At 39.5% G+C, this 27840-nt stretch overlaps 1 protein-coding gene across 1 annotated transcript in view; it reads left to right on the forward strand.

Moving 5' to 3' along the window:
• The window catches only part of lrp5 (low density lipoprotein receptor-related protein 5), a 52797-nt gene continuing 24957 nt past the window's right edge, over nt 1–27840 (forward strand). The window contains exons 1-7 of the mRNA XM_085359516.1: nt 1–228; nt 14769–14969; nt 15133–15349; nt 18058–18126; nt 18296–18424; nt 21000–21196; nt 21337–21468. Coding sequence (XP_085215642.1) covers nt 144–228; nt 14769–14969; nt 15133–15349; nt 18058–18126; nt 18296–18424; nt 21000–21196; nt 21337–21468 — 1030 coding nt within the window. The 5' untranslated portion in view covers nt 1–143. The remainder of the gene's footprint in view (nt 229–14768; nt 14970–15132; nt 15350–18057; nt 18127–18295; nt 18425–20999; nt 21197–21336; nt 21469–27840) is intronic.

Below are 27840 nucleotides of genomic sequence, written 5' to 3' on the forward strand. Positions count from 1 at the left end.
ACACACAGAAGCGCACACTCCTGCATGCAGCCACATCTGGCGTTACAGTGGAACACAGACCATATGTGTACATGTGAGCACTGAGGAGTGGAGGGCTTCACAACTCGACTGAGGAGTAAATATAAGAAAATGGACCCGGAGTTATGGATTTAAAGTGCAGAGGACTTGAAATGGGCGGTCTACTGCTGGCGTTGCTGCTCTGGAGTTGCCTTCTGTCGGCGGTTGACGGTACGTTTACTTTTTGTTCACAACATGGATCCTCAAGAAAGGTGGAAGCACGAAAGCTGATAAGAACACTGGTGAACACGGTCCGAGCCTGCCGCGCATTTGTGCTCTTCACTGCCCTCAAATGTTACCACATTTGGTCAGTCTGAGTCTAGCAGCGATTTCTTGTGTCAAACTTTAGATTTTTATATCCCAAGGGCAAACCAACACAATGGAAGTCTTTAAACTTTGAATTGGTGTTGGCGACACGCTCTATGAGAGGGATTGTGTAACCAAACGGACCCCTGCTTTCCCCCTCAGTTTTACAGCCGTCACAGTTACAGGAAAATAAATTAACTTTAAAGTCAGCCTGGCTGTTTTGTCGGGCCTCGGTAGCTCCATTCGTGCTCGGTGTCGGATGTCAGCCAGTCTTTCTTCTGTAATGGTGCAAATACGCCGGTATGTTTATTTGAGAAAGAGCACACCAGAGAACCAGGCAAACATTTTCCAATGAGGATCGATGTCTTTATAAGCATTCCCTTCTCCACCGCCTGAATTGCGCTATTACTATTTAATCGCCTGAAACGGCTCAGCGAGAGGCGGAGCTTAGTTTTCTCTCATATGGATACATTTTTGCAGGTCCTGGTGCTTTCTATGCGGCCACTTACAGCTCAGGCATATTATTTCATGCTCCAATACTTCATATAAAATTAACTTCTAAAAACTCTAGCTCCCTTTAAGCTCACTCAATTGTTTTTTTAAGGTACAGATAAGACCAATTCCAGATTTGTTGATGAAAGTTGCAATCTTTGATTTTCTACTTTCCGTCAGTGTCACCGGGCCACTGACTCAAAGCTAGTTATAACTTTGCATAACAATAATTTACATAAGAAGAATGACCAAAGTGGAGGCTATCTCTGACTTCATTCTAACTTAACAGTTTGAGCTATATGCCGCACCTACTCAGCTATTTTATCATTACAATTTTACTGAGTCAGCTACCTCATGTCGTCACTGAGCTGGTTAGCTGGTCAATTATGTGTTAAAAGAATCTTACTGGTTTTACTACTCAAACAAAGAGCATGAAGTGTAGTTGCTGACTGTGTAAATGTATATTATGAGGTTCAAAAAAACAAAATGTGTCCACAGTATTTGTGTTTGTTGGATTGTGTATAGCCCTCAAGCACACAATAGTGACATTTCTTAAGAACTTAACGTTCTTAATCCTTGACTAGATAGTAGATAATAGAGAACCGACTGAAAGGCACTGTATTACTGACTCTTCAGATTTCATCATTCCTTTTTATGATCGCTAAGTAGCTCATACGCTTTCTCTGAGTTATTTTTGATAAACCTTTAACCAAACACAGCCAGAGAAAACGCAGTAAATACTCACTCATTACTTATTACTCCAACTACTGCCAACCTTCTAGTAGTAAGTCCTTCATGATTACTTTACAACTGTGGTATTAGGTAAGGAACAATTCTCAGCTTGAGAGCTGGGTGAGTAATTTTCTTTTCTTTTAGTTTTCACTTCACTTTAACCGTAGAGAAAGCACAGTGCCTTTTATTTAATGACATGTAGCTAACAGCAATAATTATTTTAAAGGTTAGGGACTAAAAAACAATGTCGTGGTTTAATAGTTGATAGAAAATAAAATAAATTGCGGCAGTATATAAAACATGCATTTTATATTATTCATCTGCAGCACTTAAATACTACAAACCTGTTAATGCATCCAGTAAACTGCTAATGAAGCCTAATTTGTGAGCAAAAAATAATTCTTTAAACACATTTTTTTTACTAATATTTACATCGTTTTCATTCAGTAATCTTTCAACAGAGGTCCTCTAATTCTGTTCAAGTATGTTTAAGTTGTATTTTGCTACTTTTTGCCTGAGCACCACTGTGTCATTGTTATAATTTAACTGTCCTCTTATTCAAAGTGAAGCATGTTTTGTTAGGACTTCAGTTTTTTCTTAACAGTTTTTTTTCTAACAGCACAGTAGGCCAGTTGAAAAATTCCTTAGGCCTGTTGTACTATTTTCAAATGAAATCTTTCACACACTTTCAGCTGTGTCATAAATGGTAACAAAGTCCAACAAGAACCTGTTGCTCAAAGTAACATATTTATCTTGTACCCTTGAGAAAGCATGACACTATTCATTATCACTTACAGTTGAACAGAGTAATGTCAAATTAACCATTAACCATAAGAACATTCATCCAAGTCATGTATATGTTTCCTACAGATCCACATCTAGGATGTATTTGTATGTGCATGAGTCTATGCCTTTCAAGAAAATCTCTCATCCTGAACTCAGTTTCTCCGGTTTTGGGCTTCAACTGTCCTTGTTTAGCTCTTTATCCTTGGTAACCATGAACCCCTTCACCACCTGCCGCAGGTTCTTCTTAGTGTGGTGCTTAGCAGATTTCCAGAGGAAAACAGTTGGAGCTGACATACACAGAACCACAGGATGAGATCCTTTCTGGGAGGCCACTGAAAGACATAGAGGACTGCCACAATAGCAACATTAGCTACAGATTATGTAAGATAATATACCTGGCTGGCCACCCAGGCATAATAAGTACACTCCAAGTGTAGGAAACACTGAGATAGCTTTGCCTGTTAGGAACATAACTATTAATATGGTGATTGACAATAGAATATAGCAATATTTATACAGAGTATCAAGCATTCCATAGTTAGCATTTTGCAGCACAGCAGTGATTGTGTATTAATTCAGTTCAATTTTATTTATATAGCACTAGATCACACCTTGATAATGATGAATTACAGTAGTCCAGCCTAAAACTAGTTTTTCCGCATCGCCCTGAGAGAGGAGATTTCTAATGTTAGAGATATTGCACAAATTGAAGAAAGCAGTCCTACATATTGGTTTAATATGTGCAATGAAGAACAAATCCTGGTCAAAAGCTACTTTCAGTCTTTTCCTCACAGTGTTACTGGAGGCCAAGGTAATGCTGGCCTCCAGTAAGCATGTGGTTAGACACCATGTTTCTAAGATTTTTAGGGACAAGTACATTAACGTCAGTTTTATCTGAATTTAGAAGCAGGAAATTAGAGTCTATCTAGGTCTTTATGTCTTTAAGACATTATTTCAATAATTGGTGGATGTTATCAGGCTTCTTGGTTGGGTATCATCTGCATAGCAGTGAAAATGTATGCATTGCCTTCTAATGATACTACCTATGTGAAACATGTATAATGTAAACAGAATTGGCCCTAGTGCAGAACTCTGTGAACTGCATAATTAACCTTAGTATCTGAAGAGGATTCTCCATTTACATGAACAAATTGGAGTCTTATACATACGTATAATTCCGATCACTGTGGTGCATTACCTTTAGTCCACTGTAGGTGCAATACCATGCAAGTGTGTGTATGCTGACAGGTATCCTTATGAAACTGTAAGAAGAGATGAATGGCACTCATATCTGATGTTTAAAATGTTTTAGTACGGACCTCTGCCTGCGCTGAAGCAATTCAGTTCAAATCAAATCAGTTTTATTTATAAGGTGCCAAAACACAACAGCATTCGCCTCAAGGTGCCTTATATTGCAACGTGAAGACCCTACAATAATACAAACCAAAAACAGCTAAATCCCAGCAGCAACAATACAGCTACATTTATAATACTGTTGTTCTCATTCACATGTTTTTTGTGTTTCTGTTGTCAGACATTATGACAATATTGGATGGAAAATGAAATGCTGCTGTAATTGAACCTCATAAATGCCACATGCTAACAAGTTACTGTGGCACAACATCGAAACTGTTTTATGCTTAAGTTGTGAGGATAAAAAGCGGATGATCACAGTTGAAAACAGCTAGGCTGTGTGTTTTGCCAATATTCACAATTAATATAAAGAAGCTTTCAGGCAACAACTTTGGGACCTCTCTGGTGTGGCATACATCAGGGTTTTGCAAATCCACACTTTAACACCAAACTCATGTTCTGAGATTTACAAGTTAGGATATGCTTGATCTGTTACTACTAAAAAGTTGATGTGATTTCCAGCCTTGCAAAAACTCACTGAATGAGATGCATTAGAATATGAGAAGGGAAGGGAAAACGGTTTAAGGGTAGGAAGGGAAATCTGAGGAGCTAAACGTGAGGAGAAGGGGTATGGTAACAGCACTGAGGAGGAATGAAAGTACTGGGTTTATAATAATAAACTTTATTTATAAAGCACACTTAAAAACCAAGGGTATGCCAAGGTGCTTAACAAGTAAAATAGAGTATAGGAGGAGGATAATAGAAATAATAGAAATAGGACCAAAGCAAGTACTAAATATGCAAGCAGATAACTGTCACTAATACATAGGAAAGCAACAGGTACAGAGCAAACAAGAATTTAAATAAGCATAAAAGTGCGTGATATAAAATCATAAAAGAAATATTAACTAGAGGGAAAGGCAAGATTGAATAAGTGGGTTTTTAATCGTGATTTGAACAGTGCAATGGAATCAGATGCGCGGAGGTCGAGAGGAAGGGTGTTCCACAGTACCGGGGCAGCCAGAGCAAACGCACGGTCACCCCGAGACTTCAGTCGAGATCTGGGTTGGGTCAGAAGTAGTTGAGTGGCAGATCTGAGTGTTCTAGCAGGAGTATGTGGTTTGAGAAGTTCACTAAGATAACTTGGCGCTAATTTATTAATAGTTTTGAAAGTAAGAAGTAATATTTTAAATTGAATACGGTACTTTATGGGCAGCCAATGCAGGCTAGCTAGGACAGGGGTAATATGGCAAAATTTCCTGGTACCTGTTAAAAGGCGGGCTGCTGCATTTTGGACTGTTTGCAGTCTAAGAAGAAGAGAAGAGGGAAGACCGTAGTACAAGGAGTTACAATAATCCAACCTGGAGGTCACAAAAGCGTGAATAAGCTTCTCCAGGTCCTCATGCGGAACATAATGCCTAGCCTTAGAGATAAGGCGCAGTTGGTGGAAGCTAGATCTCACTACAGCAGACACTTGCTTATCGAGTTTGAGCGAGCTATCCAGCAGTACACCCAAGTTACTGACATAGTCACAAGAAAAACTAGCAAAGGAACCCAGGGCAGCACAGAGTTGGGCACGAGGGATTTTACTGTTGAACACCACAATCTCAGTCTTCTTATCATTTAAAACGAGGGAATTACTCAGGAACCATTCTTTGACCTCCCGCATGCATTCTTGAAAGTAGTGCAGGGACACAGCAAGGTCGTCAGTAAGTTCAAAATAAATCTGTATGTCATCGGCATAACAGTGGAAGGCGATATTGTATTTTTCAAAGATTGCACCTAGAGGGAGCAAATACAATGAGAAGAGAACAGGGCCTAAAACTGATCCTTGAGGCACACCACAACAGACCGGAGCGGAGGAAGAGGAGAAGGTGCCTAAGTTAACTGATAAGGATCTATCAGCGAGGTATGATTTAAACCAGTCGAGGGCAGTGCCTCTAATACCCACAGTGTGCTCAAGTCTTAGTAATAAAATGTTATGGTCTACCATATCAAAGGCCGAAGAGAGGTCCAGTAAAACTAGGACCATAGAGCGTCCAGTATCAGTGGTTACAAGAATATCATTAAGAACTCTAACCAACGCTGTTTCAGTGCTATGCAATGGCTTAAAGGCAGATTGAAATTTCTCAGCAATATTGTTTGTGTCCAAGTACGCCTGGAGCTGGGAGAGAACTAGTCTCTCCAGGATCTTGGACAAGAACGAAAGCTTAGAGATCGGTCTATAGTTTGAAAGGTCATAACAGTCAGAATTTCTTTTTTTAAGAATCGGGTGGACTACAGCATGCTTTATGACTTTTCGTGTTTGCATTAGCCTGGTTGGAGACTCTATGCTGTTTGGATTTTGTAAAAGCCTGATGTAACAAATGGAGAGAAAAGAAGAGCGGGAGAAGTAGGTAGGACGAAAGAATGAGAGAGAAAATAGGAAAGAACTCGCACAGGTGGAGACAGAGGAAGTCTGTGGCAGTCTACCTTGATTTCTCTGGGGTCCACTCTCTAACACACATGCACACACTAACCATGTTCCCCACTCTTATCATGCACATTTTTCTCGTCCCGATTGGGGAGGTGTGAAGAAAATCTCTTCCTTCCTTTTAGCCCTTCACCAAACACACAGACGCCTTTGTTGAGATGGGTTCTGATAAGAAGTAAAGTGAGGGGGGCCTGCTGGCTTTCTCCAGGCAGAACAAAACAGGAGAGCTGAGAAGTTGTGTGTGTTCATTTGTGCATGAGCGTGTATGCATGGAAAAGAGTTCAGCAGTGCATTGCCTACTCCTTCAAAACTTCTTTTGGAGCCCTTCTTTGTTTTCAAGCCCCCACCCCCAACACACACACACACACACACACACACACAGGCATACCCTGTCTTTCTCAGGACTTCTATGACTTGACTGACACTGGATTCATAATGTACTGATTCAGACTTAACACACACTGCTGGCTGTAGGATCACAGAGAGACTTGGTCCTTACTTGGAATCTGCCACAGGGCGTTGGCATCTTATAATATAAATAAACAGTTTTCCAGTGATGGAATCATCAGGAGATTTTTGATGCCCTGCACCTTTAGTTTGATCCTACTACGTAAAGTCATGGTGTAGGATCTTTCAGAACTTTTTATTAGGGGTGACAGTATAAAAGATGTATGTAGCTTTTGGGCCTGAAAGGTAAAGCTAGTGCAGAAGTGCCTTAAACCTGCCTGTTGTATAGAAAAAGTTAAATAGAGGTCTTTGGGAAAATAGATCTTTAGAGACTTTCCTGATGAGTTTACGGGCTGATTTGCTGTTTCGGAGGAGGATTATCTGGGGTAAAAATTTAGTCAAGATATAGCGTGGTCATTACATTAAGTGTTCTTCTTTGGGTTTTGGCTGCTCGCTTTAGGGATCAATACGGTGGATTCATTAGATCCTATTCATAGCATCCTCCTCTGTTACACCAACCCTCTGCATAACATCCTTTACGACATCCACAAATCTTTTTTTTTGGTCCTCTTCTTTCCCTCCAGCCTGGCAGCTCTGTATTAAAATTCTTTTCCACACATGTCCAAACCATCTCAGCCTTGCTTCTGTAATTTTGCCTGAATCCACTCAACCTGAGCTGTCCCTATGACATCCTCATTTCTTAACATTAGAGGTGGCAAAAGTACCTTCATTCTGTACTTAAGTAGAAGTACAAATACTAGTTTTAAAAAAATTACTTTAGTAAAAGTTGAAGTAATGTTCGTTACTCAAGTAAAAGTAAAAAAGTACAGGCTGTGAAATGGACTCAAAGTAAGAAAGTAGTATTGTAGGCAGCTTGAGTCAGAAGAAAAAGAAAAACATATTTTCTGTTGCCTACATTATAGAGGGTGACTTTGCCTCTAAACAGGAAAATGAGCACAGTCAGGGGTTACAGTGGGATTCAACCCTAAAATCAATTGTAGTGGCTCAGCGCAAAGAAAAGAATCACTACTCACAATAATAAAAACTGAGAGCTTCAGTAGATTTTGTTAGTGTACAAGCTGTGATCAGCTGACCTGCTGCCCTTTGTGGATTTATAAACTTGAACCAGATGTCAGCAGATGTTTCATGAGTTGTCCTGGCCAATTTCCATTCTATGTACTAACAGTACACTGTTTATGCTATCTTCATATTAGACAGTATACAGCTGGTATGAAGCATCATCAGCTAAAGTTCATATTAGCCAATGCTACATTTCATGTAATCAAACTTTAACCACGACCGCACAGCCACTGTGCACCAGTCCAACACACTGTTGTTTACTTTAAACCCATCACAGTACAGCAAACTAACCTGTTCATTCTGCACTAACCTGCAGAGTATATTCATGCAATCTTTAAATAATACAGTTAGTCTGCCTTACTGTTTTGCAACATGTTTCACAATATGAAAAAACACAATTTCATATATACAGATGCAATATCTGATTTACCGATCACAACCACATTGACTTCCTCTTACAATCATGAGCTCTTCACAATAAAACAGAATACTTCAAAAAGTGAACCATATGTAATGCAAATGCTCTTTTAAACTTATTAAACACATTATACTAATATTAAAAAAATATCCCCAAATTTTTCAGAATGTAAAAACGCCTGAAAGGAAGCAACTCGAACTGACCTCTGGCACATCTGGGCCAAAACTTGGCATTAGTATCCCTCTCGCTCAGTGATTCTGCGGGTTAGGTTCACCTCCCATTTATGAAGCACATTGAGGAAAATAAACAGCTGAATCAGGAGTTCATTCCAGAAATGTACCAGGATGTCAGGAATTACACGTGGGGCGATCGTGGCTCAAGAGTTGGGCGTTCGCCTTGTAATCGGAAGGTTGCCGGTTCGAGCCCCGGCTTGGACAGTCATGGTCGTTGAGTCCTTGGGCAAGACACTTCACCTGTTGCCTACTGGTGGTGGTCAGAGGGCCCGGTGGCGCCAGTGTCCGGCAGCCTCGCCTCTGTCAGTGCGCCCCAGGGTGGCTGTGGCTACAATGTGGCTTGCCATCACTGATGGGTGGATGACTGGATATGTAACGCGCTTTGGGGTCCTTAGGGACTAGTAAAGCGCTATATAAATACAGGCCATTTACCATTTTACACTAGTGGACCCTGGTGGCAGATCACTCAGACAGACACAGCTGCAGTGAAGGCAGGTTTATTTACAGTGAGGATGAAATGATAAACAGAACACTGGAATGAGAACGAGAAACTCGAACTGTTTGCCACATGTTTACTGCAGTCTTGGGCGAGGTATGTAAGGATGGAGACTGAAACGGGGACGGCTTGGACCAGTGGCAGTGCAGGTGAGCAGGGAGGCTGAGGTCTGGAAGAGAGGAACTGAGGTAGTACGGAAAGGTAGGCAGAGATCACAGGCTGAGAATAGCTGGGCAGTGAGCGTCACGATCCGTGAATGTCCTGCTAATCAAAGTTCTACATAATAGACAGTTGACGTGTTACCACTTAAGACTGAGACAATAATCCAACACCTGAGAGCTGTCCAGCTGCTCCTCAAATAGCCTGCTAGATGACGCATCGGAGAAACCCCCGATTTGTTTATAAAAAAAAGAGACTAACATAGTTAACAGTGACAGACAGACAAATCTCACAACTCACTATCAATATTGCTGTTTTTTTCTTTTGCTGTCAGTTGGTTTTTTGTTGTTGTTTTTTATCTTGTTTCGCAAGTACTTTCAGCTAGCAAGAACTCTCCTTAGAAAATCCAGTTTTTACTTTTTACTATTTCTTCTGACTTTTGAGAATCAAGATTGTGAATGCCACTCAAGTTCTTCCAAATTAAACTCACTTATCCATGTCTTTGTGGACCTTGTTTTGTGTACTGGTGCACAGTCATGTTGGAACAGGAATGGGCCATCCCCAAACTGTTCCCACAAAGTTGGGCGCATGAAATTGTCCAAAATGTCTCGGTATGCTGAAGCATTAGGATTTCCTTTTACTGGAACTAAGGGGCTGAGCCCAAATCCTGAAAACCAACCTCATACCATTAACACCAAGCTTTACAATTGATACTATGCAGTCAGACAAGAAGACAAGTATCATTCTCCTGGCGACTGCCAAACCAAGACTTGTCCATGTGAATGCCAAATGGAGAAATGACATAAAACATAAGTTTTACTTGATATTTATTCATAGATCCACTGACCTTTGTTTCCAGTAAACACAATTCAGGATCTAATGGAATATTAATCCCCATAATATTGGTGGTACTATAAAGAGTGCAGGAAAGAGTGTACCCTTGTACAAAGCCAGATTCAGTGGTGGAAGGAACCACCTTCTACATCACATCTAAAACACATTTCTGAGATTTCAGGTTTGGATCTGGATCTACAGTTGGTGAAGGAAGTTGTAATGTGACAATTCAGCTATTCCAGCATAAATCTGATCACAGATGGTCATCAGTTCTTATGCTTAAATCTTTGTTTAAATCTGACATTGCATGAACCTGTTTAGGTTCATGCAAACAGAGCTTTGGACTCTATAATAGAGAATATGCTTTGGGAATACATTTTTGTTCTGTCTCCAGTTGAACAAGTTTACTTGCTGGTTTCATGCATCCAGAATTTCCAGTCTAAGCATTTTGTGAATGTCATACCAGATTTGAATTAAGTGCAACAGATGTTATGATGATGTTATCAGATTTTCTAGGTATTTGTCAAGTACGGTCCTGTGGCAGTCAGGATGAGGACCCAAATGCAGGACTCAAAACTTAAAAGAATTAACTAAGGGAGGCAGCTTTAATTAAGGGACCATGACACTATTAACCTAGATATTCATTTATAAACAAATTCACTGCCAACTTTCTCTTTCAAAGAATCCTGATCCATCTGAGTCCACACACGGATCTATCAGCCTAAAAGAAAGATGAGATAAATTTCAACTGAGCAATTAAACTTTTTTAAAGTTGGGTAGTTGAAGCCTCCCCATATTTATGATCCCAAGTTAACTTTTCAAGGGAGACTCTTAATGATTTACCCTTTCATAGAAACTGTCTGACATAATTATTGATTCTTTTGAAAAAAAAGAAAAAAACTTGACTAAAAAGAATTTTACAGTCTTGGTAAAATTTAAATTTTGACACAATTAACCCTTCCAATCAAGTTAATTTGCATTCTGAAATACCAGTGGAGGCATTAACCAATGTCTGTAGCCTAACGAGGAACTTACCAGGGTAAGTGTTTTTGTTTCTGTGATCTATTTCAAAGCCTTTTATATCAGGATCCCATCTGATTGACCTTATCAAAGGCTCAACAGCTAAAACAAATAGTGCCGGAGACAGAGGACAACCCTGTCGACTTGACCTGTTCAGCTGAAATCTGTGCATTAGTGGAAGCCTTCGCCCGGGCCTGAACAAATATGGCCACTCCAGTCTGTCAGAGGCTTTTTGGCATCATGAGTTACTGCTGTACTGGGCTGTACTGGGATTTTGAAAGATGGACACTGTTAAAAAGGTTACATAAATTGTTAGATAGTGAGCGATTATAAATAACTACATTTTGATCCTGGTATATCAGGCGTGGCAAATACTTACCAAGCCTGTTAGCCAGTGCCTTAGAAGTGAATTTATAGTCTGTGTTCATAAAGAAATAGGCGATATGATGTGCATTTTGTTGTGTCAGCAGCCAGTATGTTGAAATTCCTTTACAGGTTTAGACATTGCTTTGTTCAATTCTTCTATTGTTTGCATTTGCATTATATATTTTTAATACTTTTTGTTAATGATATTATTTGACCTTTCAAATATGCTTTTAATGTGTCTCATAGTATAAAGCTGTTGGGAGCGGAAATGCGATTCATTTCACAGATTATTTTAATCTGATTTCTAATTAATTACAAAGAAACAGGTTTTTGGAGAATTGTGGGATTTTAAGGCTGTCTGTATAAAACAGCTGTTTTTCCTGGAATCACGAGCTGAGTGGTCAGACAGGATCCTGGGCAGCTGTGGATTATCCAGTGTTCTGTGGAATAGTTGTGTTGACACAAACAAAAAAACGATCTATTCTAATATGGGAATTACGCAAACAAGAGCAGAAAGCCACAGTTATTTGGAATAGTTTTAAACTGGATACAGTTGTAGTTGATTTGTCCAAAATATGAAGTAGAAAAAAAGTTATATCATTCCGTACCAGTATGTTTTTCTGACCTTCTGCTATTATCAGAAGAATATCTTGAAAAAGGAACTATGATCATAACTGGGTTGTATTAATTTAGGGGGGGGGGGGGGGGGGGGTGTCCATTGTTCTGAATAAATTTCACAATTAACTAATCAACCAGAAGGGTCAATTAAAGTTTCTTTTATTGTCACTGGAATATTTTTATTCATCAGTATAGCCAGTCCTCTGGCTGTAGAATGAAATGAAGATGACATAACATGGCCAACCTACTTTGTTCTATTGTAGTAAGATGGGTTTCTTGCATAAAGGCAACATTAATTTACATTTTTCTTAGCTGGTTTAAAACTTTCTTTCTTTTAACTGGTCCATTCAGCCCGTTTACATTAATACTAACAAAGTTTATATTCTTATTCATCAATAACAAAAATGAAACTCCTCAGAGTATAATAAGCTCTCTGAGAGTCCCCCATAAATGTAAAAAAAACATCTCCTTTAGCAAAAAAGCAACAGTAGGAAAAAACAGCACTCACTCATAGGATTATAAGAATGGCACTCTCATTCTTACGGCTCAGCCCTGTGTGTTTTGAGGAAAGAATAAACACTGTTATAAAAATTACTTCAGTTGTTATTTCAGCATGTATAGATAATTTTCCAGCACATTTCTTTCACTGAGGTTACCAAACTGGAAGTTGGTCTTTAAGTTATTGTTTTGGTTTTCTTTGTGCAAAATAAATAAGTGATAGAGAAAACACAGTTCAATGAAACTGTAGGAGTAACCTGTGTTAAACTTTGTGTTGCTTAACATTCATTTCATTCATTTCCAGGTTTTATTCCAACTAAAAAACTGCCAGTGTGTTGAAAGTCACTTAAATGTATCAGCTCTCTGATTCCCAGAGTTATCCCTGTCCTCGTCCATCTGGGGGGCCTCGCTCTGCTTAGGTGTTTTCATACATGAAATCCTACCTCTGTTAGGAGAATCGCTTCTGGACATTATCCACAGTTGTCATTTCTGACATGTAGCAAACAGCACCGCTTCAGACTTGTTTTCAGTACTGGAAGCACACTGTTTATGTCAAGGGTGTAGCCTGAGTGTGGATGAGCATGGACACGTGATGCCCACTCACTTGATGTGAATTGCTGTAATTTCCTGTCATTTTGTTTAATGTATCTGTTTCATTACTGTTACAGTAAAGCTACCTATTTCCTCTCTAGTAACATAACAACGTTGTGTTTGAACTGAATATTTTAAAGAATTATTGGTTTGATTAATCAGCAGTGTGTTTCAGCATGAATGATAGGACAGGTCGCCAGCCTGTCACAGAGACAGACAACCATTTACACTCACATTCACACTTATGGGGAATTTAGAATCATCAGTTAACCTAACCTTACTAACTGCATGTCTTTGGGCTGTGGGAGGAAGAACCCCTGCAAACATGGGGAGAAACATGCAAACTCCACACAGAAAGGCCCTGAACTCGAACCCGAACTCGAATCTAACGCAGACCTTCTTGCTGTGAGGCAACAGTGCTATCCACCGCACCACCGTGCTTGCTTTTACCTATGTAATTTGATTTCAATAACAGCAGTAGAGACTACGTTCAGCGCTCACTTTGGGGCGCCACAACAGGTAGAGCAATATGTTTGACTTGGCAGATTTTTACATCAGATACCCTTCCTGGTGCAATCCCTGCTCGTCCTGGAACTGAGAGCTTTAGCTTGCTAAGTGAACGTTTAAACCATTGCCTTATGGAGACACTATGTTTAATAAAAGCAGTACCATGTGTCTTTTAGGGCTTGGGTATTGTTTCTGGGCAGCGTTCGTACTAACAGAGGCAGACTGGCTTCGTTCTGTGGGATTATAGGAGGCACGGTTGTGCCAAACCACAGCGTAGTAGCTCTGCCACCCTGCCTGGCCAAAACCACAGGATTCCCCAGAGGCTCTGTGGCAGCTGCTGTGATCACTACTGGCTTCAACAGTGGGAGGACAACATCTCTTGAGTTACTGAACCGCGCTAACAAAGACATGGGTTTATGGAATCTGGACCCTGACATTTGCATACTTACCGCATGGTTGGGACAGAGTGGGAATGCTTTCTTGTACAAACATTTTTCTTATATTGCCCTGGTTTGTTTTATGTTCTATTGTGAACTTGACTGTGTGTGGGTCTAGAATCAGCACTGTGCTTAGTGTCAGTATTTATCTGAGAATAGGTTTGTTTTTTATGTATATTTAATTCTGAGCTCAGAAAAGGATTGTAGTTCACTGGGCATGTGAAAGACACCACTGTGTGTGTGCCGTGCAGAGAGGAGGAGAGAACAGTCAGCCAGTTTACACATATAAAAGCAGACTGATTAGAGAGTCAGTAGAACTGTAGGTACAGAGAAAAGGCTTCCGCTGGTGTAACACGTGCTGGAACTGCAAAATAACCCCCAGGTGTGCGTCTCTGCATTAGAGAAGGTGGAGAGTGGTACCGTAATAATTGCATAATGCATTAATTTCCCCCTCTGCTGATCTTATAGGAGACACAAAAGGTTAGAGTATGGAGACTCCAAAATGCATTTTTCCCCCAGTGCAGTAACTCCCTGAAATGAGTGTTTGTCAGTCTTTTGGATATGTTTCCCACATATTTCCAGTCTGTACTTGGTAAAAAGACAAAAATGAGAATATTCAGAAGAAATAAAGCAGCATTTTGTTTGAAAAAGTTTATTCATTTTTTGAGAGAATTGCCGTGATATCAATTGAAAGCTTTAGTCAGATTGCTAGAGGCAGATCCAATAGCTGTTTTGTTTTTTTAGCAAACCAGTGAAATTTAATAACTGTTCGAATATAAGCATCTTTGCGTCTCTGTATGAAATAACATTGTGAGAAATCTGAGTGATGTATGAAATGTTACATAAAGGATCTTTTCCATTCCAGGGTCACCGCTCCTTCTTTTTGCCAATCGACGTGACGTGCGATTGGTAGATGCAGATGGTGTCCGAGGGGAGTCCGCCATCATCGTGAGTGACCTGGAAGATGCAGCAGCTGTGGACTTCTTGTATTCTGAACGCCTGATATTTTGGACGGATGTCAGTGAAGAAGCCATCAAACAGACTCACTGGAATCAGTCTTCTAACTGTAAGACTAGACACTGTTTACTTTTAATTTTTCTACTTGGTGAGGACTTTCTCGTAAAAAGCTAAAATAACTATTGCTGCATGTGTTAATGATTTATTGAAATATACACCCTTTTTCATGTAACAGTTTCAACTGAGTTTGTTGGGGTTTTTTTTACCTACAGCCCTTAAAGAGGCACTGGGAACAGGCCAGACTGTGGTAGTATCAGGGTTAGACAGTCCTGATGGGCTGGCCTGTGACTGGTTGGGTAAAAAGCTCTACTGGACGGACTCAGAGACCAATCGCATTGAAGTGGCCAACCTAGATGGAACCTCAAGAAAGGTGTTGTTCTGGATGGACTTGGACCAGCCCAGGGCTATCGCTCTCAACCCTGGCCAGCGGTAACAAAATACACACAGAAATGTGCAAAGATGTGTCTGACACCATTCATTTTTTGTTATTGAATGGATCAGATATTGGGTGGGGTGTAGGCTATGTAAAATATCCTCACAATCAAACCACAGACCAGATTCTACATCAAATTAATAATTGGGTGTAAAACTGATATGGATATCAAAAATCTTTTTTTTTTTACATTTTATAACCTAGTTTCTAGTTTCTTGGCTCTACTGATTCTGCTGATTTGATCTCTTATAGCTCATGTTGTCCTCAATGAAACTGGAAAGCTCACTAATTATTATAAATGCCAGTAGAAACACTTCAAAATGTAACTACTGTTGTTGTTACAGGAAAAAAAAAGCTGTACTATTTTTTATGATTATATTGACCTTACAATCAGTGATGATGGAAAATGAGTCTGGCTGGCTGAATGAGTGACAGGGCAAGCTGAACACAGAGATAAACATGTTTAGGGCACTAAGAAATAGCAATTCATCTAAAAAAACAAACCCTAAAAACACTGATACAGTGACAGTGACACAGTTTTTATAATTTTATATCTATATGCTACCACAAATATTCCGAGAAGATGAGGATCATTCTTTAACACACTGGGTTACTGAACAATTGAGCTAAGGGCAACTGAAAATGTTGCTGGAAATGCTGCACATACCCAGATTAAAAAAAAAAAAAAAAAAAGACAGGTAGGCAAAGCTTTCTTATCCAAAGAGTAAAGAGTAAAATTGTCAGAAGCCAGTGGGGTCCCAAATGTACACAGAAGGTGTTCTTCGCCTTTGTTCTTTGGCTGTAATGTAAGAAGTCACAGGGTTTCCAACCCAGACAGGTTGTGTCCCATTTAGGAGCTTTATGGTTTGCACTTTACTTTCACTGTTTTAATAGGGTTAAGAACCAAAACCCTTGTACATTAGACATTGAGTTTCAATGGAAATACCTGTATAAATAAAGGTTAAAAAAAAACCCTGCTAAACGGCGCCTTGTACATACAATTAGGTCCTTAAGTGTATGGATAGTGACACTGCTGTTTTGTTTGTTTGTTTTTTGCTTTTGCCTTTAATTCAAGGGGTTAAGAACATTTTTTATGAACTACAGCCATTTTTATACAAAGTTCCCTTTTCAGAGGCTTGTTTTTTATTTTTTTTTTATTTTTTATTATGACTAAAAAAATGAAAAGCTGCCGTGGTCAGTTTTGTTTGCACCTGAGAACATCAGACGACACATATTATGTTGCAGGTAAATTCAGCCTGACTAGAACAGTGGAGCTGGAAATCACATTTCTTGTTATTGCATTAAAGGCATTTGACCTTTTTATGTTTAAATGTGTTTTTCCCTTAAATACACATTTCACAGTAAGAAAAGTTTTTCACCACAGGCTAAAAAACATGTCAATGACAGAAAAAGTTAGATCGTCAGTGTGCACAGATAACATTTTTATAGAGCACAAGAACCATGCGGTGTTTCTGTGTTGGAGTTTCAGGCCAATGTTTTTCATTATAAAGAAAATAATCATTGGTGGTGTGAGAAAAGATGAAACTCAAGCAGGTCGATTAAATTCTTAAGAAGCATCTGCATTCACATTACAGTGCCAGTGAAATGTTACTACAGGTGGGGTCATTGAATCTGTAGTATATATATGGAATCATATTTAAAAAAACATAAAAGACAACATTGAGATGCAAAGACAATATTGTATATATACACATTATTCCCAGATTTCTCATTTCAATTCTTTAGCTACAGTTGCAGGAGTTTAAGAATAGTTTTTGCACAAATGGACTGGCTTTTATAATGCTTTCCTAGTCATACTGACCACTCAGACTTCTTCAGACTGCAAACCACATTTAACCATCGATTCATACGTGCCTTTTAGTTATTATTACACTTTATCTACCTCGCACCCAAGGCCATTTTAGAATAACCACATGACCTAAGATGTATTCCTTTGGAGGGAACCCCACATTGTCTCAGGCAGAACATGCAAACTGCAGATTCAAACCCAGGACCTTGTTGCTGTCAAGCAGCAGTACCAGCCGCTGCGCCACCATACCACCACTGTGAGTAGCATATAGATATCAAGTCAGTATAATAAGAACAATTACTAAAACAGATGAAAAGTACAAATTTAACTTTAGTTACTTAACTTTAATTATCCAGTATTACTATCCAGTATTAGTATTAGTATCTGTGAAAGGGAAACTATACAAAACTTGCACCTTTCCTGAAATTTTTCTTTATGTAACTTAAAATGTAAAACTTTGTTCCATCAGTGGTGGTTTAGATTAAGCAAAATAACTCCAAACCCTGACACTAAAAACATATTTCAAAGATGGGATAAGGTCCTGATGGAGCTCAGGATTTTCCTGTTACCAACAGAAAGTTTATCATTTAAACCAAAAAGTTATATTTGATATCATCCACCAACAAAAACACTTTTCCACAGCCTTCTGGATGACCTGTGTACTACAGGAGACTGGGGAATAGATGCTAATAACCTCTAGCACAGTACTCATTAACTCGTATTACACAGATAAAACATCACATGTTGAGAAGTTGTATAAACGTAAAAACAAAAAACAAACTAATTAACTAATTAACTAAATAAATAAATTTAAAAACCCCCAAAAAAGAACAAAACCATTTTGGTTTTAATGTTATGTGTATGAGTGATATATTTCTTTGCTCTTCCCCTCAGCTACATGTACTGGACAGACTGGGGGGAGGAACCCAGGATCGAGCGTGCTGGCATGGATGGCAGCAACAGGTACGGTAACTACATAAGACTGCACTCAGATCTTCTGTGTTTACAGTAGTATACTAGTTGTAGTTTTACTTTTGTAGTGTGGACTTTTTGTTTAGATGTGTTACAAAAAAGTCACATTAAAATGTTTTTTTTTTAAATCTCAATTCTAAGCATCTCTGTCTTGTATCAGGAGAGTAATAGTGAATGAGGACATTTACTGGCCCAACGGTCTCACCATAGACCTGGTGGAACAGAAGTTGTACTGGGCTGATGCCAAACTCAGCTTCATTCATAGAGCCAATCTGGATGGATCAGCACGGTATGCAGCTTTATGTACATCTGCGTGTGTGTGTGCGTGCGTGTAAAAGACTGTCTTAGAATGAATTCAAACCAAGAGTGTAATGATGTATGCTTTTCCTCCTTCCTTTTCATTCAGTTCAGTATATGGGGATCCATATACTGTAATCCAAAACCAAAAACATTACCGCATACCCTGACTGTTGTTCTGGTCCACTGGTAAAAACTACACTGCAAAGACAATAAGCCAGTATAACCAAATCCCCTTTTGTTGCCTCTTACTGAGTACAACTTTAGAGTGGAATAGAAGCTAGCCCCTCTGCAGGAGACTGGTTTCAAACCAAGCTTGTGCTGTGAGAGGAGCCCAGTTATATCAAGCCAATATCTCTCAACCCCATGCCCTAACCCTGCAGGAATTCAGAGAAAATAGCACTTTGTTGGCAGTAGGAAGGAAAAACTCCCTTTTCACAGGTCGCAGCAGACGGCTGCTCCTCCCTGGGCCTCGTTCTGCAACTTGTTGGGCGAGGAGAGGCAGACAGGACAGATGCACTACACGCATTAGGGGTTAAATTACAATGTACATGGTAGAAGATAGAAGGACGTTTGAAATACTATAAGTACGCTAATGGTATGTAATATATTGTCATAAACTGAATTTTTAATGTTTCTTTCCAGCTGTCTTATCTACATAAAATGCATAAAGAGGTGCAGGAAACAAAGAAAGTACTGCAACTTTTAATGACAGCAGTGTGCTGCAGCATGATGACTCTCACTTAGAGCAGACATGAAAGCTAATTCAAATAAATTAGATGAACATCACCAATTTTTTTTTTTCAGTGTATCTTGCCAAAATTAGAAGATCAATGTTTGAGGATGTCTTAAACATATACATTCCCTGTCTGTCTTATCACTGGTATTTATTGATTCTTTGTACCAAGGTATCAGTATTGAATTGGAAATAGAAAACCCTAGCTCAGTGTAGCACTGATTTGAAGCACTATTGACATTTTATGTGAGAACAATATTTGTCACCGTACAAGAGAGATGAGATTTACTGATGTCTTACTTCATATAGTTCTTTCAGTTGTCAACAGTCACCTATTATGACAGTATCTCTTTAATTAAGGCAGAAATAAAACATGATTTTCAAAATTCTTAATCAGGATCAAGAATAAAAACATCAACGATCAGCAAATAACGCTTTGAGTTTTCACTGGGAACAGAAAAATGGAGGTGGGAAGTGAAAAATAGCTGCACAGACCGAATAAAAAAATAGATGGAATAGTCCAAGACAAACAGAGCTGTGGTGTGCATTCCCCAGTCAAAACACACACACACACACACACACACACACACACACACACACACACACACACACACACACACACACACACACACACACACACACACACACACTGCATTTTGCTCACAGCTCAGGATTTTCTTTTGTTTCTTTTTCCTTCTATTGGCCTTTTTTCTCCACATATGCTCTTTAACTCTATATTATATTACTGATAGTTAGTTAGCCCACCAACATTCAGTCCATCTGTAAAAGATTTCCAGTTACTGACCTTTTAAACATAGTTAATGGAATTCGACCAGATGTACCAGAGACTGGGAAAATGAGGACTGGAAAAAACAAGGAGAAGGAACTAGACAAACAGACATACTTTCTTTAAGAGAAACAGAAAAAGTGCTCATCTTAATTTCCTGGTTTGATAAAATCCTGGCCATCCCTGAACATAGATCCTGGATTTTTGTGTGTCACAGGATTTACCAGCACTGCTTTGGATTGATGATGTTTCTGTCTAGAACAAGCCAAGTCACACAGGCCTTTTACTTGTAGTAACTGTAGAACTTGTAGTAATTATCAGTGGATAATGTTTGTCTGCAAATCAATATCTGCTCTCGCCCTCAATTACATACAAAAGCTGGACAAAGCTTTGAAATCTGGAGTTAGTTACATTTTTCCTGTTTCCTAATGCACACACACACAAACACACTCAGGCATGTAACTAAGAATGATGACTGGTTACAGCCAGTTCTTTGTGTTTTCTTTATATTTTTCTTTACATGATTGTGTTTCAGAAATGAAACATTTATTCCTTATCAGTGATTCCTCAAACACTTCTCCAATCTTAGTTTTATGTAGTTTTTTTATATTAACGATGGAGAGAGTGAGTGAGGTTGTACCTGAATGTGGTTTAGATATTTATGTTCTAAAGAGGACAGTTTCATTCCTACGTTGCCTCCATTGAACCAAAATTTCATTTGTACACAAGAGTTTGCAGTTCTAAGAATCCTTTTCTTGTCTGTGGTGTTGAAAATGGTTTGGCTGAGCATTTATATGATTTGAGAAATATAATCCTGTGAGTCACTGGTAAGATCGGTTAAAGTGTTAATGGAAGTGCAGATAAATTTGCAAACATGAATGCTAACACAAATGTTGATTTTTAAGTACATTATAGAGCAAACAAAAAAACCCGATAAATCACGTTGTTTATATTTATTCATTAATTCCCTGTATCAGCATTTCAAAATGCATTTTTAATGACATGAGTAAACATAAATTAATAAGCTTTCATTTCATCCTGCAGGGAAACGGTGGTGGAAGGCACCCTGACCCATCCTTTTGCCCTAACGTTGTCTGAGGAGACATTATACTGGACCGACTGGCAGACTCGTTCCATCCACGCCTGTAGCAAACACAGTGGAGACAAAACCAGAGAGATCCTCAGTGGGATTTACTCTCCCATGGACATACAGGTTCTGGAGCCCTACCGCCAACCAGACAGTACGTGTTTCACTGTTTTACATTTGTGTTTGTAGATTAGGTTTGTAGCTGGATAATTCTGGCCAACTTTGATCTACTTTCTGGTAATTATTTAATGATCTCTCTGCTTATTCTCACCCCAACGTGTATTTTTGTTGCAGTCCAGACACCATGTAGTATCGATAATGGAGGCTGCAGTCACCTCTGCTTACTCTCTCCAGTTGAGCCTTTCTATAGCTGTGCCTGCCCCACTGGCGTGCAGCTTAAACCAGACAGAAAGACATGCAAACCAGGTATGGATCATTTACATTACTATAACCTCAGAATAAACCAAACCTTGTCTTCCCCTGTCCATGTGTCAAAGTGTCCTTGGGTAAAATACTGAACCCCAAGTTACCCCCAATGTGTCCACTAGAGAGAGAGAGCGAAAGAATGGACGTGTAGTTAAAAGTGCTTAGGTACGGATAAAAACATGTGTTTTTAGTGCTCAAATTGAGTAGAAATGGGCTAGTCTACTTACCATTTGTTTTAAAGGAATGGCTCTATTCCTTCAGTTTTAGTTTTTAAGTTTAGTTTCTGTACTGGGTCTGTTTGTCCATTTTCTCTGCTCTTTGGCATTCTTTATTTTTGTTTGGGGTGTTTGCATGTCACAGGGGAACCAGGGGGTAGGGTAGGCTGCATTTTTTAAAATCAAAAATCCATTCCATTGTTGGTCTGCATTTAGCTGTTTAGCACAGATAAATCCAGTAATTTATTGTGAAAAACTCAGTATGCGTGCCGTGCACAAATAAAAAATAACGTTTTTTGGGTTTTTTTGCAATGGTAGTTATCAATAATAGTTGCTTCAGGATAGATATATTATTATATTGTGACTCCAACACTCAAACAGTTTCCTATTGCAGGAACATTGTGCCAATGGGGAAGGATTCCCTTTTAAAAAGAAGAGACCTTTGGCAGAGCCAGGCTCAGAGGGGAAAGAGAAGAGGGAAAAAATTAAAGCATAGAGAGCTAAGGACAAAACACAAACTACTGGAGAGAGTAGACAAAATGTATAAATATATAAATAAAATTAATTCCATTGAACTGAAAAATGATGTATTGTGTTCTGTAACATAACTGTGGACTTTTCTGGTATTTCAGGTACATGAGTAAGTTATTGCCTAAAAAGGGTTTAAATGTTGCTCATGAGAAATTAGCATATGTGGAGGAGTAATGTCATATTAATGAAGTTCTAGATAAAAGTTATAAAAAATAAAGTTAATCAGAATCTGTGACATAGCAAGCTGTCTGTAAGTCTGCGAAATGTAGTAAAAAGCTCAGAGAATGGTAGCAATGCTAGCAAACCGTTTAAATAAAAACTTAATGCCATGATCAGCAACACCGTGAAATTTTACTGAGTGGACAACAACAAACGACTTCTTTAATAAATACGTGATTGTTTTGAATATGTTACCACAAATGAAGGGCAATTAATATATAGTGAGTATAAATTATATAATCATTAATTACATCTTCATATCTGTGCTAATCATATTCAGTCTAGAGCAGGGGTCACCAACACGGTGCCCGCGGGCACCAGGTCGCCCGCAAGGACCACATGAGTCGCCCGCGGGCCTGTTCTAAAAATAGCTCACCATAACAACTTACCAGTAAGCTGCATCTATTTTTATTTTTTCTTGCTATTTTTTTTTAATCACAATTGCATTGGTGTTAATTTGTTAGAGATGATATATTAAAAAAATGTTTATTATTAAATATTAGATCATGATCTAATATTTAGTGCTAGCTGGTCTCCACGGAAACAGTTGCCGTGAAGACCAGCAAAGGCAAAGGTGAGGAGATGAGGAAAACATGGCGGAAAAAAGGAAGAAAACATATAATTTTCACAGTGAATGGGAGGAAGAGTTCTTTTTTACCACTGTGAAAGATTCATGCGTGTGTCTCATTTGCGGGGCAACTGTGGCAACGGCAAAGCGGCACAACATGGAGAGACATTTCCGAACGTGTCACACAAGCTACCATGCTAACTACCCAAAGGGCAGCACACTGCGAGCGGAAAAGGCCCGCGAATTAAAGGCAGGTTTGAGCAAACAGCAGTCTTTTTTCACGAGACCGGTGAAAAACTCTCAAAAAGCAACCGAAGCCTCATTTAGAGCTACACATTTCATGATTAAGAAAAAGAAGGCATTTTTAGACGGGGAGGTTTTCAAAGAAGCAATGATGATAATTGCAAAAACTGTGCTTAAAGACGAGAAATATGGAAACGATGTAATCTCCACTCTCTCTGATGTCCAGCTGGGGGCAACTACAATTGTTAGAAGAGTGTCGGCTATGTCCGGGAACTTGGCCAATCAGTTGGATCAGGATCTGGCAAAGTGCAGTTGGTTTAGCATCCAGTGTGACGAGTCCGTGGACAGCAGCAGTACAGCACAGCTGATGGTCTTTATCCGGATGGTATTTGATGGTTTCTCCACAAAAGAAGAACTTCTGACACTACTGCCGCTAAAGACAACTACGAAGGGAGTTGACATCTATAACGCGGTGAAGGAGTTTTTCGCGAAGAAAAAGGTACCGTTGGAAAAGCTGGTATCAGTGACTACCGACGGGGCTCCTGCTATGATCGGCCGACATACGGGATTCATCGCTCACTGTAAAGGTGACACAGAGTTCCCAAACTTCATGCATTACCACTGCATCATTCACCAGCAGGCGTTATGCGCAAAGGTGATCGGCTTCGAGCACGTCATGACTCCCGTCGTGAAGATCATAAACAGCATCCGCTCCAGAGCTAAACAGCACAGAACATTCAAGGTGCTATTGGAGGAGCTGTCAGCTGAATATGGTGACCTGCTACTACATACGGAAATCCGATGGCTCAGCAGGGGACGGATTTTGCTTCGTTTTTTGTCACTTTTGGGTGAAATCCAGGAGTTCATGCAATCCAAAGGGGAAGACACATCTCTGCTGGAGGACACTGAGTGGACACTTGACCTTGCGTTTTTAACAGACATTACTGGGAAACTGAACCATTTGAACTGTGAGCTGCAAGGCAAAGGTAAGACTGTTGCTGACATGATAAGTGCTTTAAATGGATTTAAAGCCCAGATGAACATTTTCTCTGTGCATTTACAGAGAAAAAAGGTGCTGCACTTTCTTTCTGTGCAGATGGTGCTGAAAGACAATGCTTCTGCATCTGAGACTTTTGCCAAAGTTGCAGAAAAGTACACTCAAGTCATAAACTGACTTGGTCAAGAGTTTGAGAACAGGTTTTGTGACCTTGATCAGCTTGAGCCATGCATCTCATTCGTTTCCAATCCTTTCATGAATGTGGACACAACATGCATTGCTGAGCAACTAAGTTCAATGTTCAGCTTGGATGCTGGACAGGTGGAAATCGAAATTGTAACATTGCAAAATGACGTCCTCCTCAAAGCCTATCAGGGTGCACCAAACTTTTGGTGCCTTGTTGACACAGAAAAGTACAGTGGTGTGTGCACAGCAGCTATGAAGGTTGCCAGCCTGTTTGGTTCAACCTATCTTTGTGAATCAGCCTTTTCTGACATGAACTTCATCAAGAACAAACACAGAACACGCCTCTCCGATGCACATCTGCAAGACTCACTCAGAGTTGCAGTGTCAAGTTATACCCCAGATTACAACACACTGGTGAACAGCATGCAATGCCAGGTTTCCCACTAACAGACAAAGAAAGCCATATTAGATGTTCTCAGTGGCAATTTGCTTTAAAATGCTGCCAATTTGGTGAAAAGTTCTGTAAAATTTGAAAGTTGATTTTTTGTATGTTACATACATACAAAAATAATGTATGTCACAGTGCATGATTTGTTAAAATTTGTTAGTGGTAAGTGAAAATGTTGTAGAAGTGATCACTTCAAAATGTAAATACTTGCAGAGATATATAGAAATAAAGTGTTGCATATTGATATTTATGTTTCCTACCTTGTTTCCTACTTGCATTCAGTGTTGGGAAGGTTACTTTTAAAATGTATTCCGTTACAGAATACAGAATACATGCCCCAAAATGTATTCTGTAACGTATTCCGTTACGTTACTCAATGAGAGTAACGTATTCTGAATACTTTGGATTACTTAATATATTATCGTGCTTTTTACAACAACGTGAATGTACTATTGCTGTGTGATTTATTACTGTTACTGAAGGTCCGCGACTCCGAACTGTAGTAAAGGGACCTCTGACTAATACGGCGGGGTCCCTGTCGGCTCATAGCCGAAAAATAGCTTTACTTTGTTGTGTGGGTCAACTTTTCTTGCGAGAGTCAGAGAGAGGCGTTGAAAGACTGCTCCAACGGAACTTATTGTTTTCGGAGGAAAACACGAACACGGTGTACAGTCGAGTCTTAATAGCTTACTTACAACTGGGCTCGTCAGGCACTCTTCTTGGCTGCAGTGGTTATTATTATATTTACATGCTTCCAGCTCCCGTTTTTCCTCGACGGCAACTCGTACCTTTCCACTCGCCTTTTTCTCCCTCCTCGCGCTCACAGACACATAACGTGTATGGCAGTGCATTCTCCCTGCAACACGGACTATACTGCCCATGATGCTACATTCTTTAGAGCTATGCTTGTAGCATTCTGCCTGTTAGCTTAGCACAACAACGAAAAGGCGCTCTCTCACCCAGGAAACACACAGTCGCAGAGAGAGAGAGAGCGTCGCCCTGTAACCATGGCAACCGTAACGCTGCCGCCTGGAACGAAAGAATGTAGCTGTCAAACAAAACCCAAACAGTCCTGACCCGCGACAAAATGAAACAGGAAAGTACCGCAGTGTAATCCATTTATTTCAACAAAGTAACTGTATTCTGAATACCACCTTTTTAAACGGTAACTGTAACGGAATACAGTTACTCATATTTTGTATTCTAAATACGTAACGGCGGTACATGTATTCCGTTACTCCCCAACACTGCTTGCATTCTTTATAATTATGGTGAAAAATAATTAACATAATTAGTGTCCGTACATAGATGAATATCATTAATTATTAATGATAACACATAATTAAGTTAAACTGAGGAAATTTGTCATTTGAGAAGTGTGTGTCAAACTGGTAGCCCTTCACATTAATCGGTACCCAAGAAGTAGCTCTCACTTTCAAAAAGGTTGGTGACCCCTGGTCTAGAGTAACCCAGTTCTATTTGTAGTTTCCTAGAATAATTAGTGTGTACTCTTGCCGACCCCATTTACCACTGCGTTTGGTGTGTGAAAAGTGATGCAGAGTGGGGAGCATCAGCTAGAAAACAAGTAAAATGACCAGTAAAATGAACCCTGTAGTTTAACAGTTAGCTGACCGGCCACCATGCTGATTCCCATGAGGCTAAAACAATAGAGCTTTATTCTATAATAGCACAACACTGTATTAGAGTTTTCTGTGTCTGTTAGGCTGTGTTATGGGAATGTATTAAATTTGAATGAAGCATGCCAACCAATCACTTAGCCACTGTTGACAATAAAAACAACAATGCCCTATTGTGTCAGGCTGCAGTTTGTGTGTCTGTGGGTGTGTGTGTGTGTGTGTGTCTTTGTGTTTTTGTGTGTGCTTCTAATTTGTTTTGCTTGGCTGGTTAAATTGAAGGCGTTTGTTATTGCGCTGCCTGTAGAGTGTGTGTGTGTGTGTGTGTGTGTGTGTGTGTGTGTGTGTGTGTGTGTGTGTGTGTGTAAGACTGCTTGTTAGGGGTCTTTAAGTGTCTCAAAATGAAGTCAAGCGAAGAGAAGAGTGGAATCACAGATGCTGTCCCTCCTTTCTCTTCATTCTCTTCCTTTATTTATCCCGCCTTGCCTCAGACATTTAAGTAACGATGAATAACTCTCATTGTAAAATCTGATTGGTGCCAAGGCTGAGAGATGCCAGATTTTGGCTGGTTGTGCAGCTGAAAGAACACAGATTAAAGCTTTTGCTGACACGTTGGAGAAGTGTGTTTTATATGAGCTTATATTTAGGCTGACATTTGGAGGCCTCGAAAATGAGATTTTACTTCTTAGAGATTTATCCAGATAGAGTAAAATTCAGCGTGGTGTGTATTTTGTAACGTTCAGTTACACATCTTTATTGTCTGTAGGTTTTGTAATTTATTTTACAGACGTGCTGTACAGTAACTGTTTTGTCTTATGATTTGAGTGAATTGATTTGAAAGATAAATCAAGTAGGAACATAGAAAGAAACACTTTTAACTTTTTATAATCCGAGCACCTCAGAATCAGACGTGTAAGACACAAAGAAAAATAGTTAATTGTCTCCCATGAGGTGAGTTTGGCTCCTGTTAAATCAATCAACAGCCAAGCACAGTGGAGAATCCCCCAGGATAGCAGAGCCCTTTGTTTCCAGACTGGTTGGAGTAAGGAGGAGGCAAGAAAACTGATAATAGTGCAAGCTTGGCTCAGGCTTGAAATCTTTTTTGACAACAGACAGATTTATATTGGGCTGTGGGCTTTGGCTCCAACCCAGATACCAAATACTCCAACTTTTGTTGGTTTGTTGGATGGCTTCTTGATATAAATGTTTAAATAACGGAGGCTTTGGCAAATGTTAGATTTTCCAGATAGGACAGAAATGTCTGATGGGTATTTGTGCATAATAACTATGACTAAACAGCAGATTAGTCCTACATATGCAGGATAGAAGCC

The sequence above is a fragment of the Diplotaxodon limnothrissa genome, linkage group LG7 (genome assembly GCF_057381915.1).
Source record: "Diplotaxodon limnothrissa isolate DT_005_m linkage group LG7, D_limnothrissa_male_GT1.1, whole genome shotgun sequence".
Classification (NCBI taxonomy): domain Eukaryota; kingdom Metazoa; phylum Chordata; class Actinopteri; order Cichliformes; family Cichlidae; genus Diplotaxodon; species Diplotaxodon limnothrissa.